This window comes from Protopterus annectens, chromosome 3.part0 (genome assembly GCF_019279795.1).
Source record: "Protopterus annectens isolate FY-2018-M chromosome 3.part0, PAN1.0, whole genome shotgun sequence".
In the NCBI taxonomy this organism is placed as follows: Eukaryota; Metazoa; Chordata; order Ceratodontiformes; family Protopteridae; genus Protopterus; species Protopterus annectens.
This window is the reverse complement of record NC_056731.1, coordinates 719,212,517-719,230,016: the sequence shown is the minus strand read 5'-3', so window position 1 is coordinate 719,230,016 and position 17,500 is coordinate 719,212,517. Positions and strand designations below refer to the sequence as shown.

Here is a 17,500-nt window from a genome sequence, read left to right as displayed (position 1 = left end):
CAAGAAAATTATTTTCATGTGCCCCTGTCGAGCAGAGCCACACAAGTGATCCCTGGGGTGAATTTCTCATTTCCCATCCAATCATCAAGATTTTTCTTGAAGAGTGCTAATGAGGGGCTCTCTTTGACATAGGTAGTCTGTTCCAGAGTATGGGAAGTCTCTGGTACAGGAATCTACCCTCCAGCATGTTCTGTCTATTGTGGTGACAAGGTTAAGGTCCCTAGAGCGTGTAGCTCGGAGGGATAGGGATTTCTTTAAGTGGAGCATGTCCAACAGCTCTGGGTTTGACATAGCTTTATATGTTAGGCAGAGATCGTCCCTGAGCAGGCGATATGCGATGGAGTAAAGCTGTAGTTTTTTGAGACGGTCTGCATATATTATAGTTATGCATGTATGTGTATATATACATACATATATGTAATATATATATATGTGTGTGTGTGTGTGTGTGTGTGTGTGTGTGTGTGTGTGTGTGTGTGTGTGTGTGTGTATACATGTGTGTAGATGTAGATATATATATATTTATATGTGTGTGTGTGTGTATGCGTGTATGGGTGTAGGACCCTTAATTAAACATTCACAATATTGAACGGCAAGGGATCAAACACAACTTGCTGATCACCAGCCAATCAAACAATAATAAAAATAAAAAAGCAAACCAAAAAGAATTTCAGCATGCTTTATACGAACACCAAGATCTCCATTGTACTGCAATCTTGCACTGAAAAAAAAAACAGGTACACTCAATCAGCTGTGTTTCAAAAAGCTGTGCCTTTTTTTTTACTTTCAATAACTAGTGCTTTAGACTTATTGTCGGTAGCACATACACACACACACACACACACACACACGTACATATATATATATATATATATATATATATATATATATATATATATATATATATATATATATATATATATATATATATATATATATGGGTCCACTATGTAATTTTGAAATACTGTAATCTCGAATTTCAGTATTTCAAAATTACATAGCTGAAAACTCAAAGTTCCAAAACCGGCAGAAGCATGGAATTTAAAATCCTGAAGCACAGAGATGTTGAATTTCCACTTCTGCTGGTGCAGTGTGTGGATGTATGGATTGAATTTAGGTAAGTTTGTGTGTGTAAGTGTGTTGGTTAGGGGCTTTAGTCTGTGTAAGTGTGTGTTGTGACTGTGATGTGTGTGTGTGTGAGGGCCTGTAAGATATGTGTGTGTGTGTGTGTGTGTGTGTGTGTGTGTGTGTGTGTGTGTGTGTGTGTGTGTGTGTGTGTGTGTGTGAGTTTTGTTTGTGTTTCTATTTGTGCGATCTCGGAGTTAGAATATATAAGTAGGGGCACATGGGGGGGTGCAGAGGAGCTTGCCCCCTGCTTATCTATAGTGTAGATGCATTTATTTGATTATGGGGGGGTTGTGTTTGTTTATGTGTGTACTGTATGTGTAGCGTAGTTTCGGGATTTTGAATTTCGCAGTTGTGGGTCTTCGGAATTGTGAGCTGTGTTTGGGTTTTTGGCTACGTAATTTGTAAATACTGAAATTTGGGATTTCAGTATTTCAAGATTACAGAATGGACCTATATATATATATATATATATATATATATATATATATATATATATTTATAAATGGGATATATTAAGTTGGACAAATGGTGGTTTAGTAAACAGCTTTCCAGCCTCTTTAATTTGGTTGACAGGAAAGTTGTCGACTTTTGTGCGATATCACTATGATACTGATGATGGATAATATACCCTTTCCCCAGTACTATGCAGCCTTGGAGTTGGTATATTTAGGTTTATAGGTTCATAAGTATGTACAAACCCTAGCCTTGCATTCCTATGAAGATTTTAGCCCTTATAATTTAAGTACAAGTAACCCAGAATTGGGGAGAACATTTATATGCTACCCCTATCCATAACAGTTAATGGTGCTTAAACCAGGGATGAAATTGTGGTTTCCCATTCATCTGTCCAGATTACATTCAAATAGAGTAAGAGAATTACTTTGTTTTATCTGGAGAGAAAAACAATTACAAATAAGTGATATTCCCTATGATACATATCTGTCTCTCCAGCGTGTTCTCTTTATGTTGTAAAAGAGAATAAGCTCTCTTGAGTGAGTTTTTATGACTTGCAGATATGAATTAGATCTGACAGGATAAGATCTTTTGAAGCTCTGTATCCAAAGCAGAGGTCATCTCTCAGTAGCTTGTATGGTACTGAGAAGAGGGATAAGGTTTTGAGATGATCAATGCAGTTTTTATGATTGAGGCCTTTGATTTTCTTAGTGAGAAAGTGTTGTGGTCATTCATGTTGCATTAAGTGTTTGGAATTGTACATGATGAAGAGGACATTTCACTTAATGGTCAGCCTAATAAGTGCCAAACACAGTGGGATGACCACAACCCTTGACTTAGACACCATACAATTACTAATTAGCCATGCAATTAAAAAGTCCTTTCTTACAGTAGTGGATACACGGTACAAAAAGTAAAATTTGTTGTCCACACAGAGGTATCTAGGTCCCTAACTAACAGATTGGCTTTTATGGGTGTGTTGTTGATGTGATAGTTCCAAGGGGCCTCATGCTTGCACAAGGAGACTATTATACATTTTTGGCATATAGTTTTAGTACATGGGTATGACAAAAGCTAGCTGTTTGGGAAAGACCCTCTTGCAGGATCATGGCATCCTTTGGAGAGTTTATGATGGCATCAAGTTTGCAGTCATCTACCAACTCAGTTAGCCATAAACCCTTAATGTTAGTTTTCACCTCTGAGAAATAAATGTCACAGAGGAGTTACCCAAGAAATGAACCCTGGGGTACAACACTAGTGACAGGTCTTTTGGACGAGGTACAGGCACCTACCCTAACTTTCTTGCTTCTGTTTGTGAACTGATGTGCAAACAAATGAGTTACATGGGGATTAAAATTCATCTGGGAGAGTTTGTCAACAATACCTGAGTGTATGATGTTTGCTGAATATCTTTATAGGTTCATAGATTAGTATGAAGCTAACTGCCATTGCAAGCCTAGCCAATTATCCCTTGTGAGACCCAAACCCTGCATCTTGTGGTTGTAAGGCAAACACTTTAACCATTAGGCCATCCTCCCTTACAAGTCTTGACATGCATTGTGTACTGATTTTCCTGATCCATTGCTTCAGTAACACTTTCAAAGAAGTCAGCTAGGTTAAGCAGGAAGGATCTGCCTTTGTAAAAAAACAAACTAGCTTAGGTCAAGATTTTGAAAGTTATCTATATCTTTATTTAATACTTCCATGATGATCCTTTCCAAAGCCTTACAGATGAGGCTGGTCAGACTTATGGGTTTGTAATTATCCAGGTCTGTCGACTCCCCTCCTTTGTGCATTGGGATGACTTCTGTTGTGTTCCATTCATCAGGCACAAAGCCTGTTTGAAGGCTTTTATTGAATTGTTTCTGTAAGAGGTTTGACAGGTTCTATTTCAGATTGGCCACTAGGCAGCTGGACACATTATCTGGCACTATAAAACTAGTGTTCTTGGTCTTGGAAAGTGTCCTGAGGAAATTTTCCAGGGAGATTTGAGGGGGGGTTGTAGATGCAGTTATTTGATGTGGGAATGTACAGGGATAGAGGGGTGTGAAGTTACAGTTAAATTTATCTACTAGCAGATTGGATAGGACATCAGGGTTTAGTATATGATATCATTTACTATTAGTTCTGTGCAGTGCTGGACATTGTTTATATTTAGGTTCAACCATAGGAGTTTATTTTTAAATTAGTAGGAGTGTGTGGAGGAAACAGCTACTCCAAGGGGAATGTTCTGTCGTCATCCTGTTTCGGTCAGCTTTTGGAATGTCAGTGTACTCATGATTCAATTTTCTTCAGGATACACACACGCACACACACACACACATATATATATATATATATATATATATATATATATATATATATATATATATATATATATATATATATATATATATATATATATCATATACAATCAAACGAAACCATCGACAGTTTGAAACATCGACAGTGCTAACATGGGTCCTGCAAGGGGGAAGTAGTATGGGTACAGTATCATATCATATCCTTTACTTCCCCCTTGCAGGACCCATGTTAGCGCTGTAGTTTCGTATACATGTACTGTCGATGTTTTAAACTGTCGGTTTCGTTTTGGTGTAGTGATTTCGATATTTTAACATGTCGTTGGTTTGACATGAACCCATATATATATATATATATATATATATATATATATATATATATATATATATATATATATCAGTAATATCACATGCTTGTTTATTGGTATAACATGGCATTAAATGGATGCTTCATTATCTTTCTTAGATCCAAAATCTCAGGATTTTTTTCCAGTTCTGTTTTCATAAAAGTTCACCAAAATATGTCAAACCATAAACTACTTCATATAAAGGAACCAAAATAGCCAAAAACAATAGCTTGCAGACAGCCTTCTTGAAAATAGGCAGTAGTAAAGGTCTTAAATACAAAGTTAAATTTCTACATAGGAAGAGCTTTGGCTGGATAATATGGAAGAAAATGCACAAACTATTAAACCTTAAAGATAAAGCATTACATTTTCAATGATGAATATTATACATGTATGAGAAGATGTTCTCTGATATGCTTGACTACTAGATTTTCCTTGAAACTAGGTATATTCTGTGGCTATCCTAGAAAAAACAATCAAATTTGGCTTTTGGCAACATATTCCTCATCTAACATACCTCATAGTATGTTATAAAGGGATAAGGTCACTAATAGCCAATATGTGTTATAATATAGTCTTAGTATTGATTCTATCAATCTTTGCTTGTACACAATGCAAATTTAATTAGGTTGTATTACTGGTTGTCTTTATAAAACCTTGCACAATCTTAGTGAGTTTACCTAGATAACAACCACTTAACAGAAATTATTGTTCTCATATTCACTAAGGATTGTGAAGTCACTGTGAAGAAAACACTTGGCTCAATCTCGTTCATTTTTCTGAAGAGGTGAAAGTCCTTAGTTCAATTAGGTTAAGACACTACGATATTTGTAGACATTTAAATGTAGCTGTATGTCAAATATGATTCTTGGTCTTTGTGCCATACAGGTACCAGCATTTTATGCAGCTTGGTGTGTTATTTAAATGTAGCTGTTCAATTATTTTTAAAATGGTTACTAATCCAACATTTTTCACAACACTGTTTCCTCACTACTCTCAGGCTCAGACATAGATCATTAATAAAGTTATGGTATCTACAGTTTGCATCAGGAGATATAGATACTTATATCTATTTATAATATCATAGTTTACTATAATGTATGGATTTTTTTTACAGTTGTATGAAATCCATGCTGCTATCCCTTCATTTTCGTTTGGCTTAGAGTAATGATTTATCACACACTGTAATGTCCACTTGTTTCATTTAAGAGTATCATTGAAGTAAGGAAAAATAGAAAGAATTGTGCATTACATCTTTCCAATTATTTGAAAAAAACTTACATTGTTGTTGTCTTGCCAGCACCATTAGGTCCAAGTAGAGTTGTAATATGGCTTCTATAAAAAGTAAAGGTTAAGTTTCTCACAGCTACTGTCTTGTTAGCATTGTACTCCATGGTTATTGACCTGAGGGCGACTCCAATATCCAAGCCTTTAATGTCTTCTTCATCTTCTCCAGTTGTTTGTTCTTGTACTGTTGTAATTAGAAACACATTTAATATAATTTTATATAATATAATTTTGAATTAATATTACATTCCTTCCTTTCTTTGCTAAGAAATATTAAAACAGTGTGCCTTCTGAAAGTCTGTTGAGGCTTAGCAATATGTTTCTATTTTCCAAATAGATATCTTGAGACCATTTAAAAAGAACACATTTTTATGAAAATGCTCACCTTAAACAAAAGGTAAACACAATTTAATTGTTCTTACAATTTGTAATTGTACTACTAATTTATAATCTCCAGATTGGCAGCAGAAAAGTTTGAAAACTCTGTTAAAGTCATTCATGGGCATTCCATGTTAAAAATCAGCACATGCAAAATAATTCCATATGTGCTTTTATTAGAATTCTGCAACTGCAATATTATGTTTTTTAACATCAAATAACATTGCACTCATACCTTTCAAGTGTTCAGATTTTTGCAAAATGTCCAGATTTGTACCTTATATTTTTGGTGTGTTTCTCGTGAAATTTGTGGTTGTCTGACAATTCATTGAGGATTGAAGTCAATAAATAATGACATACATTTGAGTTTCATTCGCTGTTACCTTCATAAAATGCATGTTATCACAAATCCTGTTATCCTAACAACTTAGTATATAAGAGTAATATTTAACATGTTTTCCTATTTTTGGGCCTCTATCCCTCCATTATTTAGGTTTGTCCAGATTTATTGTGCTAAGAGGTTGAGAGGTATGATTGCAACACTTACATATTATTTACATGCATGTATGTACATGCAAATATTTATACATCAGTGTGTGTGTGTGTGTGTGTGTGTGTGTGTGTGTGTGTGTGTGTGTGTGTGTGTGTATGTGTTTATGTCTGTGTGTGAATATGAATATGAATAAATACTTTATGAAATAAATACCATGCTTGAAAATTTGTATAACACTTTTTAATATCCATTTGTGTTCCACTCTTAATAAGTGAAGCTTCTAATTATGTTAAGCCATTAACTTTGAGATGCTTTGTTCTTTTATATTCACTGCTATTTCTCCACATAATGCAACTTAAAGTCACTGAACCTTTTGTCCTTATCAAGCCTGGCTCCTCTCAACTGTACAGATTTTCGGAGAATGTCCAGATTTTTAACTCATATTTTTTGTCTGTTTCTCATAAAATTGTGGTTTTCTGGCAACTCCTTGGTAAATCATTGAAGACTGAAGTCAGCAAATAAAGACATCCATTTGAGTTTCAGGCTTTATACCCTTCAGAAAATCCATGCTAATGCAAAATCTGTTATTCTATCAACTTTCTAAGTTTGCAAGAGCAATATTTAAAAAGTGTCCCTATTTTGGGCCTTTACCTCCTCATTATTTATGGCTTTGTCCAGATATCTTGAGGTTGAGGGGTATGTCCACGGCACAAAAGAAGGGATACTTTGCATGCCCTCAGGAGTATGCTACACAGTGCATATTTTCTGGAGAAGCTCACTCTTTGCACCTCAGGGGATGAAGAAGAGATGCTTGGAGGAATGCCCTTTGTAGAAGTGAAGGAAAGCACAAAGTAAGATAATTATAGATGTTTTAATGATCACTGTTGCAGTAGCTTAAGCTATATAGATTATATCCTGCTCAGAGTATAACAGATGGCCAGCTACCGAAGCTTTACGGCACTTTCCATGCACTCAAATCATAATTCTGCTTGAACTGAAATGAGTAAAAGTCAGGTTTGGGAGCCATGTCTTTCAGAGCTTTCATGCCAACTGAGAGAGGGAGACTAAGTCCTAAGAGGACATGACTAGGAAAAGAAAAATACATGTCCACACCCTGGCATAAAAACACCCAAAAACAGGGGGAATGGAGGGAAAGAGTGTCTACTGCAGCAATGATCATTCAAACTTCTACTGTTATTGCAAATGTAATCACTATGTTCTTCAAATGGATCACTGCTACAGGAGGATTAGTTATATAAGTAGATTACCACAGTATAAAATGACTGGGAGTTTGAAGGGGAAAGGTCAAGTCAACCCAGAAGAATGGTCCTGACAAAGCTTGTCCTAGACCTGGAAAAGGAATCTATTTCACAGTGTTTTGTAAAAGTATGCACAGAGAACCAAGTTGTTGCTTTTAGAATACTTCTACAGTCCAACCCTTCCCAAAAAGGCGTGGATGAACCCAAGCCCTAGAAGAATCAGCCTTGACCCTGACTGGAGTAATTTTGTTGTGGTAGGATTAACAAACAGTAATAGCTTGTGATAGCCATTTGGAAATAGTCTGCTCTGACACAGGTTGTTCTTTCTTACCTTCACAAGAAATGAACAACTGACCAAAAGTTCTGAAAGATTTTATTCTGTCAAGATAATGCCTGAGTTGTCTGTAGACATCCAATGTATGAAGTATTCCTTTTTCCTCATTTTTGGGTTCTGGAAAGAAAACAGGCAAATAGATAGATTGGCTAAAGATAAACCCAGATACCACTTTAAGCATAAAAAAGGATATATTCTCAAAGAAATCCTAACCAACGGAATATGAGATATGGTTGAGTAACCATAAGAACTTGCAACTCGGTTACTCTTCTTGCAGAGGACAGATCAATCAATAAAACTGTTTTCCATGTTAAGAACCTCAAGTCAGCCAGATGATTTGGTTCAAATGGAGCAACTGATAGCTTCTGTAACACAAAATTAAGACCCTGAGGAGAAGTCACGTGTCTTCTGGGAGGCTTCTTATGTAAAACACCATTCAAAAACATTTTCACATGAGACTGCATTGAAAGAGGGGCATCCATGGGCAGACATGCTTAAATGGCTGGCAAATGAACCTTGATAAAGGAGCAAGACAGGCCATAGAAATGTAACTCACAAAAACACTGTAAAACCAGAGAAAATTTATCCATTCAGGATTTTTTCTGGCACCAACAAGAAAAAAATTTCCATTTGCTAATATGTAATTTTTTAGTAGCAGGGTTTCTTGCTTCCATTAATTCCTGCTGCATGTCTTCAGACAAGAACTGCCTAAAAGTTATTAAGACACTATCATCCAAGGAGTCAGTTCTAGTTGTTTTTGGGTTGAGATGTATCAAACACCCCTAATCTTGTGTGAGTGAATCCAGGCTTTATAGAGGCTTGTGGTAATTCCAAATTAGGGGAGAACCACTGTTGCTTATGAAAGAAGGGAGTCAACACAATAATTTTTGTGGAGTCCTAAATCTTCAGAGGTACCCTGTATATCAGAGGAACTGATGGAAAAGCATGCAGCAACATTCCTGTCCAAGGAAAGGAAAAGGCATCTGTTTTCCAGGTCTTCTTGCATAAAGTTCTGATGCAGAATTTTGCCAGTTGATTGTATAAAGAGGAGGAAAAAGATCTACCTGAGGAATTTCCCACAGCTGTATCAAATTACTCTGATTCAGTTCCCATTCTTGGGGGTCTGCCTTGGTCTTGCTCAGCTTGTCTGCCACACAATTTTGCTCTGATGGAATGCAAGATTCCTTCAGAATCAAATTGCTGCCTATTGCTATATCCCATGCTAGCATGACTAACCTGCATGGGGTTAAGATATAATTCCATACCACATCACTGTATAATTGCATGTAAACACATGAAGAGGTCCTGGCAATTACAGATGATTTAGAGCTAGCATCTCTTTTATGTTTTTGTGGTTTGGTCTGTTTTTCTTGTCCCAAAGATCCTGCAATTTTATACCCATTGTGACTGCTCCCAAGGCAGAATCTGAGACATATGTTGTGACCGACTATTTTGGAGCAGAGGGAAGAATGGGAGACCTACATTCCAAGAAATTTAATGCCTACACCAACTGATTTCCCTTTTCACAAATCCTAGAACTGGAACTTGAAAAGACAACAAGTGTTAATGCTGGGACCAAAGAAATTTAAAATACAATTGTGTCTTTCTCATGTGCATTTATTTAATATTTTTTAACTGGGAAAGTCCGACTTGGAACAAAGCCAATTTTCAGCAGAGGACCAAGGAGAAACACTCCAGATGCATACATTTGCAATGTGGGAGGAAACCCACATGAACACAGGGAGGACATGCAAACTCCACAAAGAAGGCACCCCAGCTGAGAATTGAACCAGAGAATCTCTTGTGGTGTGGCAATAACACTACCGCTGCACCACTGTGCATCCAGTGTGCGTAGTCTTGCATGAATCCGGTATTCCCTTGCTGTGACAGAATCTTGAGTGGAAAACTCTGGAACAGATCTAAATATAGATCTATTTTTCCTATGGAAGAAAAATACTTTGTACTCAGATGTCTAGCAGGCACCCCACAAACAGAATCCTATGAAATGGAGTCAGAAGGGACTTTTGAACTCTGTCTTTGGAATTCCAGTCTGTGTAAGAGATCTCTTACCCAAGGGAGAGATCCTGATACTCTGAAAAAGTCTCTGCAAAGATAAGCAAGTCATCTAAATATGGAAAAATGTGGATACCCTTGACACATTAACACTCTTGGAGCAGTGGATAGCTCAAAGGGTAAGGCAGAAAACTGGTGGCTGTATGTATTGTACCAGATGCATCGAAAGAAAAAGATGAGGGGTATGAGGATCCAGCTTTCATGACAGCAGAGTTACCCATCTGTAGCTGAAGCAAATTATCAGCCTTCTGTGGTGGCAAAGTTTGCTTAACAATCTCTTTCTTTTTGTAGCTAGAGGTTACAACTGAGGGACCAGTACTTTGCTCCATGGTCAAGCTGCGAATAGTGTTTGTTTCCCAAGAAACTTAGGAGCAGTAGTTGGTAAAACAGAAAAGTAGTAAAAAAGTAACTTTTTCCCAGGAAAAAAACACAGTAAAAAGTAACACTTTCCCTAGCCACAATAAGAAAAATTAACAGTTTCTCCACTGCAAAACTAGCTTTAAACAACTTTTTACTACTAAAGTAAAAAAATTCAACTCCCATTTAAAAGTACATAAAAGTCACAAGACGGTGAAGGAAATACTTTTTCCTAGCTTAAAAAGGGCTTGTTTTTCACAAAAAGTTAACTTTAACCAAGAAAAAAAAAGTGATGTGGAACATTTTTCCATGAAGGGAACTTATCTGCCCAGCAACAGAAAAGCATTAACTGACATCAGTCCTTGAATATCTACAGAGGAATGCTCTTGTCAGCATCAAAAAAGATTTGGAGGGCTTGGAACCCAAACCATAACGTTTTAGTCAGCTTAGCTCAAGCTGACTGATGGCTTGGGTGCTTAAAAGGTGTTCTGAAGCTTTGGAAGATGGCTGGGTGTTATATTCTATGCAGGGCATAACCCATATAGCTAAGGCTACTGCAGCAGTGATTTACAGAAAAACATAATCCTCTGTTGCCATCCCATTGCATGCATCTGCCATGAGCTCACTTGGTGCATGTGTTAGTGATGGAGAAACTAAAGAAGAAAACCTGAAACAACTCTGATGGCTGCCTGAATAACGGCCAGTGCTAAGAAAATGTGGGCATAGCCACTCCAAATGGTATTTGCAACCGCTGTCAGTACATCTGAGGGACTGCATATCTCTGGACTAGGAGGAGTATACAGCTCTTCCGGTGATGTAAGAGCTCATGTCCTGGTACTGTCAGGGAGGTAGATTAAGGCCAAGAGCACAAAGCACCTTCATGGCTGCCCAAATGACCCTTTCCCCTCATAGTGTATGGCTGATTGAAGAGTGGCTTGGTGGTTACAGGCATGGTGGCAAAAATAACTTACAAAAAATGAGAAATTGAGTACGGTAATGCCAAATTAAATCTGTAGTCTACAGACAGCACATAGGCTTCATTAAGCCCACTATAAACATTTTTTATTTACCTATTTATTAATTTATACAAATGCATTTGTAGACAAATAATCCGACTTGGTATTGCCCTTTTTCAGCAAAGGACCTAGGGAATGAAGCTAGTGTATAGTATGCCATTAATAATCATTTGCATAATATAAAACCTCTTAGCGTGGTGAAGATTATCAACAGTAACATCTGAAAGAAGTTATGCTTAATGTTAATCAACAATGCAGCAGTAAAAACAAATCACGAAAATCTAACTGATAACACACCGACAGTGCCTACTGTTCACATCACAAAGGAAAACTCATGCAGCACTGACTTTTAAACTGTTTAACCGATGTTGTTGTTGGTCTTTTCCCGGTTAGGGGTTGCCACGGCAGAACTCCATTCTGCTAATGATTGGCAGTCGATTTTTACAGTGCCAAGTTGTCAGCCCGACGCCCAACCTTCCGTGAAGGCACACCCATTCACGCATGTCTTTCAAAGGCCACTCGACCGCAGGAAGGACATGCAGACTCCACACAGAAGGCACTGCAGCCGAGAATCAAACAGGAGAACCTCTTGCTATGAGGCAACAATGCTACCGCTGTACCAACTGATAATGTGGTGAAAACTAATTTGCAATAGGCATGTCTTTCTTATGCACAAATGTGGAATCACCTATTAGGAAAAGTAAAGTATCGGGCAAATTACACTGGAAATCTTCTCAATTCCATGACAAAAAATGTTTAACTATATATCATTTTCCTTCTATACATTATGTTTGTCATCTCTGTATAATGTGTTTATGTTATATGCATGCATTTCTACTACTTTATGTCAGTTGAAGATTTTTTTTTCGACCCTCTGATGAAAATGTGTTTTATTGCCAATTCGGACTTTCCCAATAATCAAATGCAATGAATAAATAAATATATACAGATTCCTGCAGTAGTCATGGAATTAAATATAACTATAATTGTTTTATTATGTTGGAAATGATTGCTGAACAAAAGTTTTTTTTTCCTTTAGTTCTATACTTTCTATTTCTTTGAGTAGCCAGAAGGCTTGCGACTTCATCAAATCTGATATCCAGTCCATTGGCATGACTTATAACACCATTCGGCTAGAACCTTATGACAAGACTGGGCTTAAAGTCCTTACTGAACTAATTTATTTTATGGTCCTTTAACTCTGAACCTCTCAGCTCATTATAAATGAATTGATTATGTCAAGAACATCATGCTACACAGAAATCCTTGACAACATTCAGATGGAAACTTTTGCCAAAGGTAATTAACTGTTCCCCAAAAACTTGTAAGTTTCTTTTCTCTTATTTGAATATATTAATTCAAGACGTTTTTCACTGACAATGATCAATGGAAGCACATTTAATACATGAGCAATGAAATCATGCTAGCAGCAATATTCTGATATTGTTCAACATACAAGAATCAGTGCTTTGCAGTTCTGTTCCTGGCATCAGAAGGATATCTCTCTCAACCGCTTGTGATTTGCTTCACAATGCAAATGCCATTATTTTCTAGATTGTCATGGATCTGCCTCATATGTGATACTTAAAAAGAATTAAAGTAAACCTATGATTTCTTTGTAATTACAGTCCACAACCACCCTTTACTTGAACACCATGGTAAATACATGGATTTAGTTGTTCTTACCCAGTTGGACTACTATATATTCTTATAGTACAGTTGGAATGTATACAATCATTTAATTTCCTGGTTACGATTTATAGTCTGGTGTTGGAAATTAGGTCAATAACTGATTGCATTGCTACTCAGAATTGCAGATAAGGACCTCACTTTAATTGATTTTCTTGATACTTTTCTAGTACTGGGAATTTCAAGTTTTATAAGAATGGGGTAATGACTGCTTTTTAATGTTTTTAACAGTGTTTCATGTGGAGATAAGAAGCATCATATGTTGTGTACACTAAGGCACAAGGGTACATGCGTTGTAGACATAATACCTCATACCAAGTGGTTAGTGCCTTACAGTCTCTGGGCATGTGGTAATATCTGTAAAATACATGACCTAAGATGTACATCTGTATTTAATGTGCAGCTCTACTTTTTTTGCACAGTATGCCATGTATGTATGACAAATATGTTTTGTACAATATTTTAATGTAATATAGTTCCTCAGCCCATTTCATCTAACTGACTGACTGCTGTGCAGGGCTATACCTTTTTAACTGCATGGAATTTTGGTATGACATTTTCAGGGTAGTGATTTAAAGGAAACTTCTGTCAAACTGTTTTATGCTAATACACATTCCAGTTTATAAACAGGTGTTAATACCTGAATGAGTCAAGATGATGACGCTTACATATCAGTAACATGTTTATGAATACTGTTTCCCAGGTAACAGCTACAACACATTTACAAGAGTAATGATTCTGGCTGCAAGTCTAAGAAAGGAAATATGTATATATGCAAGCAGAAGTGTTCTTCCACCCATGTTTTATTTCTTAACTTGGTTTACCTGATGATGTCTTGTTGCCTTTGTTTAATTGCGTTTCTCTCATAATTTTATGTGTGTCTTATATTTGTCTGTTTTAATATGCATTTGTATCCATGCTCAGTTTTACTTTCCTTTACTGTAGCTTCACACTTATCTCTTTGGTCAAACTATGCCTTGTACAGCCTTTCTGCTGCATCTGTGTGTGAGGATGTATATTTTATTTGACTCTAGCTTAGAGTGACTGGTTTCTGTTACTATGGGGACTGTTTTTGCTTCATGTTATTCTCTACTTCATCTCAGTTACATAAGCATCAGTTCATTCCAAGCTCCTCCATTTCTAGTGAAAAATAAATGTTTAAATGTTCATATGTTCATAGGCTCATATGTGTTTACTAGGCTAATGACCACAAGGGCCTTTTTAAGCCAAGCCATGCATCCCAAATCTCTGATGAGTTTTGATACTCTTGGTAAGTGTAAGCAAGGGCCTGGGAGATGAACCATTTACAGGTTATCTGTTTGCATCAGACACAGGTGCCAAACTAGGGATGAATTTCTGGTTTCCCATCCAATTGTCCAAGTTGCACTTGAATTGGATTAGGGACGAACTCTGCTTCACATGGATAGGGAGCCTATTCCATAGATGGGGTAGTCTGTGGGATACATACCTATCTTTCCAACAGAGTAATTCTGGTACTGTTTGTTTAGTGAATATGCAGGAGGTCCATCAGAATGGGGTCTGACAATGCCCTGTATGCCAGGTATAGATGTCAACTCAAAAGCCTGTAGGAGACAAAATACAGAGATAGAGCCTGAGGCGGTCTGCATAGGACATATTACTTATGACCTGTATTATTTTAGCAAGGAACCTCTGTGGACATTCCAGTTGTTGGATATGCCTGGTTAGGTACATACCAAAGGGGCACTGTACTCAATGATAGGTCTGATGAATGCCGAATACAGTGGAACAATGACTTCTTTGGACTTAGTTGCCATACCTTTGTTTATAAGTTGTGCAACATAGAATGATTTCCTCATCACTGTAAACACATGATGATCAAAGGCTAGATTACTATTTATGTGTGTCCCTAACCCCCTGACTACTGGGTCAGCTCTAAGGGGTGTGTTGTCGATATGATAGTTACCAAGGATGGATGACTTCCCAAAGGATACTGTTATGCATTTCTTGGTATTTAGTTTTAGTCCATGACTCTGACACCAGTTGTTTGTCTGTGTCAGCCCCTCCTGGAGAACATTTGTGTCAGTGTGAGATTCAATGACACATGTAGAGTCTTCTTCAGATAATAATGTAAAACACTCTTCCTAAGACAAAAGTATTACTTCTGTCGTTTGTCTTAAGGTTAAAAGTGTCCAGTATTCTATTTGCTTCCTGAGCTGTGAAATGAAGGAACATTATAAGCTGTACATGTTCCTGTATTTTAACAAATCCACTTGCACTAAGATGCATATCATAATGTGTGATTTCATTGGAGATTGTCATTAAGTTTTAAATTCACTGGTGAGCATAATTAGCTTGTCTGGCATAAAAAACTGATGAAATATGGCTGAACATATTAGTAGTTTAGTAGAGTACAAAAATAAACACTTTGGGAGTGAAATCAGGTACTGATCTCTTTCAAAATAAATTGTTTCAGCAGGAAAATTACAAAAAATCTAGAAAATTTAGATTTTGTATGAGGAGCAATGATTATCTGGTGAACTCATGGAAAGGCAGAGATATTTCAGACAGCCTAAATGACAAGGCAGAATTTAAAGGCAGCATTTGGTATCTTATAAGTTTACTTCTGACATATTTAGGGCCTGATTCAAAGAGAAGTGATCAGAGGATAAGTGACTTTCTCCATGTAAGGCCTATCTCTAAACAGGGTTTACACCGAGGGTCAGATTCCAAAACACCTGTTCTCAGCTTGCTCTCAGTGTAACTGGTCACTTAAAGTGAAAGCAAGTCTTTTGGAATAAGGCCCTATACGTACAAATGAAAGTATATATATTATCAGGATGAATGAGAAACTGGTGGCTTTGACATAAATCATTATACCTTGAAACTGATTCATAATAAAAAGTCACATGATAAACCAAGCACAGTGGCAGTTACTTCCCGTAAAGACACAAAATGCACTTTCAATTAATAGTTCACATATGTATATATAGGTGGCCAGTGGCAAATTTTAATAGGGGCAATTCAGGTGGCTTTTTGGGGTCAACAGGTTTAGGGTGAGCCCATTGCCAGTGCAGGAGTAAGCTGTTGTATACAGCTTTAGTTCAGATTTAAGTATTAACTGGTGGAATATATTGAGGGAACTAACCCTTCTTCATTAGCATCTTAGTCTGATGTTTGTGTGCTACTCACTTACAACAGTCAGCATAGTAATGAATGCATTAGTACAGATGATCCTTGTTATTCTGATCACTGTCCTGCCTTTTACCACCCCATTACAGCAACCAAGTATTCCAGTACATTGGTTCTGGTGTCAAGCAACTATAGCAGCATAAAGGAGAGAAGCCCACACTAATTACATACTAAATATCAAGAAGAACAGACTGGGTCAGTGAAGTCAGAAAGCCACTAGTCCACTCAGCGATATTAATCTTAACGCACTTTTTATTGTTACAAAACAAGCAACGTTTTCGCTACAGCTCCTGCTATAGCTTCCTCAGAGTACTAGATAAAATCTGTAACAATTTCTTTTTAAACATGAAAGCGCGCCAAAAAATGAGGCAGCGCAACATTGTTAAAGGTACAGAGAGTATAAACATAAACACATATTTTTTAACAAGTCTAAAACATGTCTTGCCAGAAACATTTAGAACTAAGCCATTTAATTAAAGCCTTATAGTTGTAAAATATATCAGGTGGTAAAGAATTAATTAAGACCATTGACGGTCAAAAATCGGAACCTGTCCGAACTAACATGTACCTTGAGTCCTAAATGGAAAGCGGACATGGAGCACAGAGCCATACTATTGAAACGCCAATCCAGGCCAAACTTGGCAACGGTAGGGCAAAGAACCTTCATGTGTACATGTCCCTATTACAGTATACTAAAGTGAACTAAGTACTGCACAAGGCAGATTCAGTAACTACTAGAAACCTTGAGTGTGCCACACCTAGTCGGAGAACGTCATGTCCTGTATAACCAACCTGAGTTATTAAAATATTTAAAACATTTTGACATAAAAAAGAGAGATCCTGTCTCTAAATACATACTGTGCAAATCTCCGTTGCAATCCCAATCCTGGCAAACCCAAACCAAGAAAAATATGTAGCGTGAAGATATAATAACATGGTCTGGACTTAATCAAAGCAAGAGTTTATGTGAAGATCAATCCTGCAAGAGACAGACAGTAAGTCCATCACGCCCCAAAAATATAACCAGGTATAATACCGAAGGTAATGTACCACCAGGAATTGTAAAGTCATCCTCCAATTCATGATGAAACAGTAAATAACGTGATTATTAGATCGGAATGTAATTACCAAACCAACCAAGTACACAGACGTGTACTCATATTCTCACTACAGTTCCGCTGTGTGTCAAAAATTCCAAGTCAGGGTAATTTAGGG

General features: G+C 37.0%; 1 protein-coding gene across 1 annotated transcript in view; it reads right to left on the bottom strand.

The window, feature by feature from the left end:
* LOC122796911 (ATP-binding cassette sub-family A member 13-like) overlaps nucleotides 1–17,500 on the bottom strand; it is a 3,979,956-nt gene that overhangs the window by 3,043,962 nt on the left and 918,494 nt on the right. Inside the window, exon 14 of the mRNA XM_044065669.1 lies at nucleotides 5,510–5,699. Coding sequence (XP_043921604.1) covers nucleotides 5,510–5,699 — 190 coding nt within the window. The remainder of the gene's footprint in view (nucleotides 1–5,509; nucleotides 5,700–17,500) is intronic.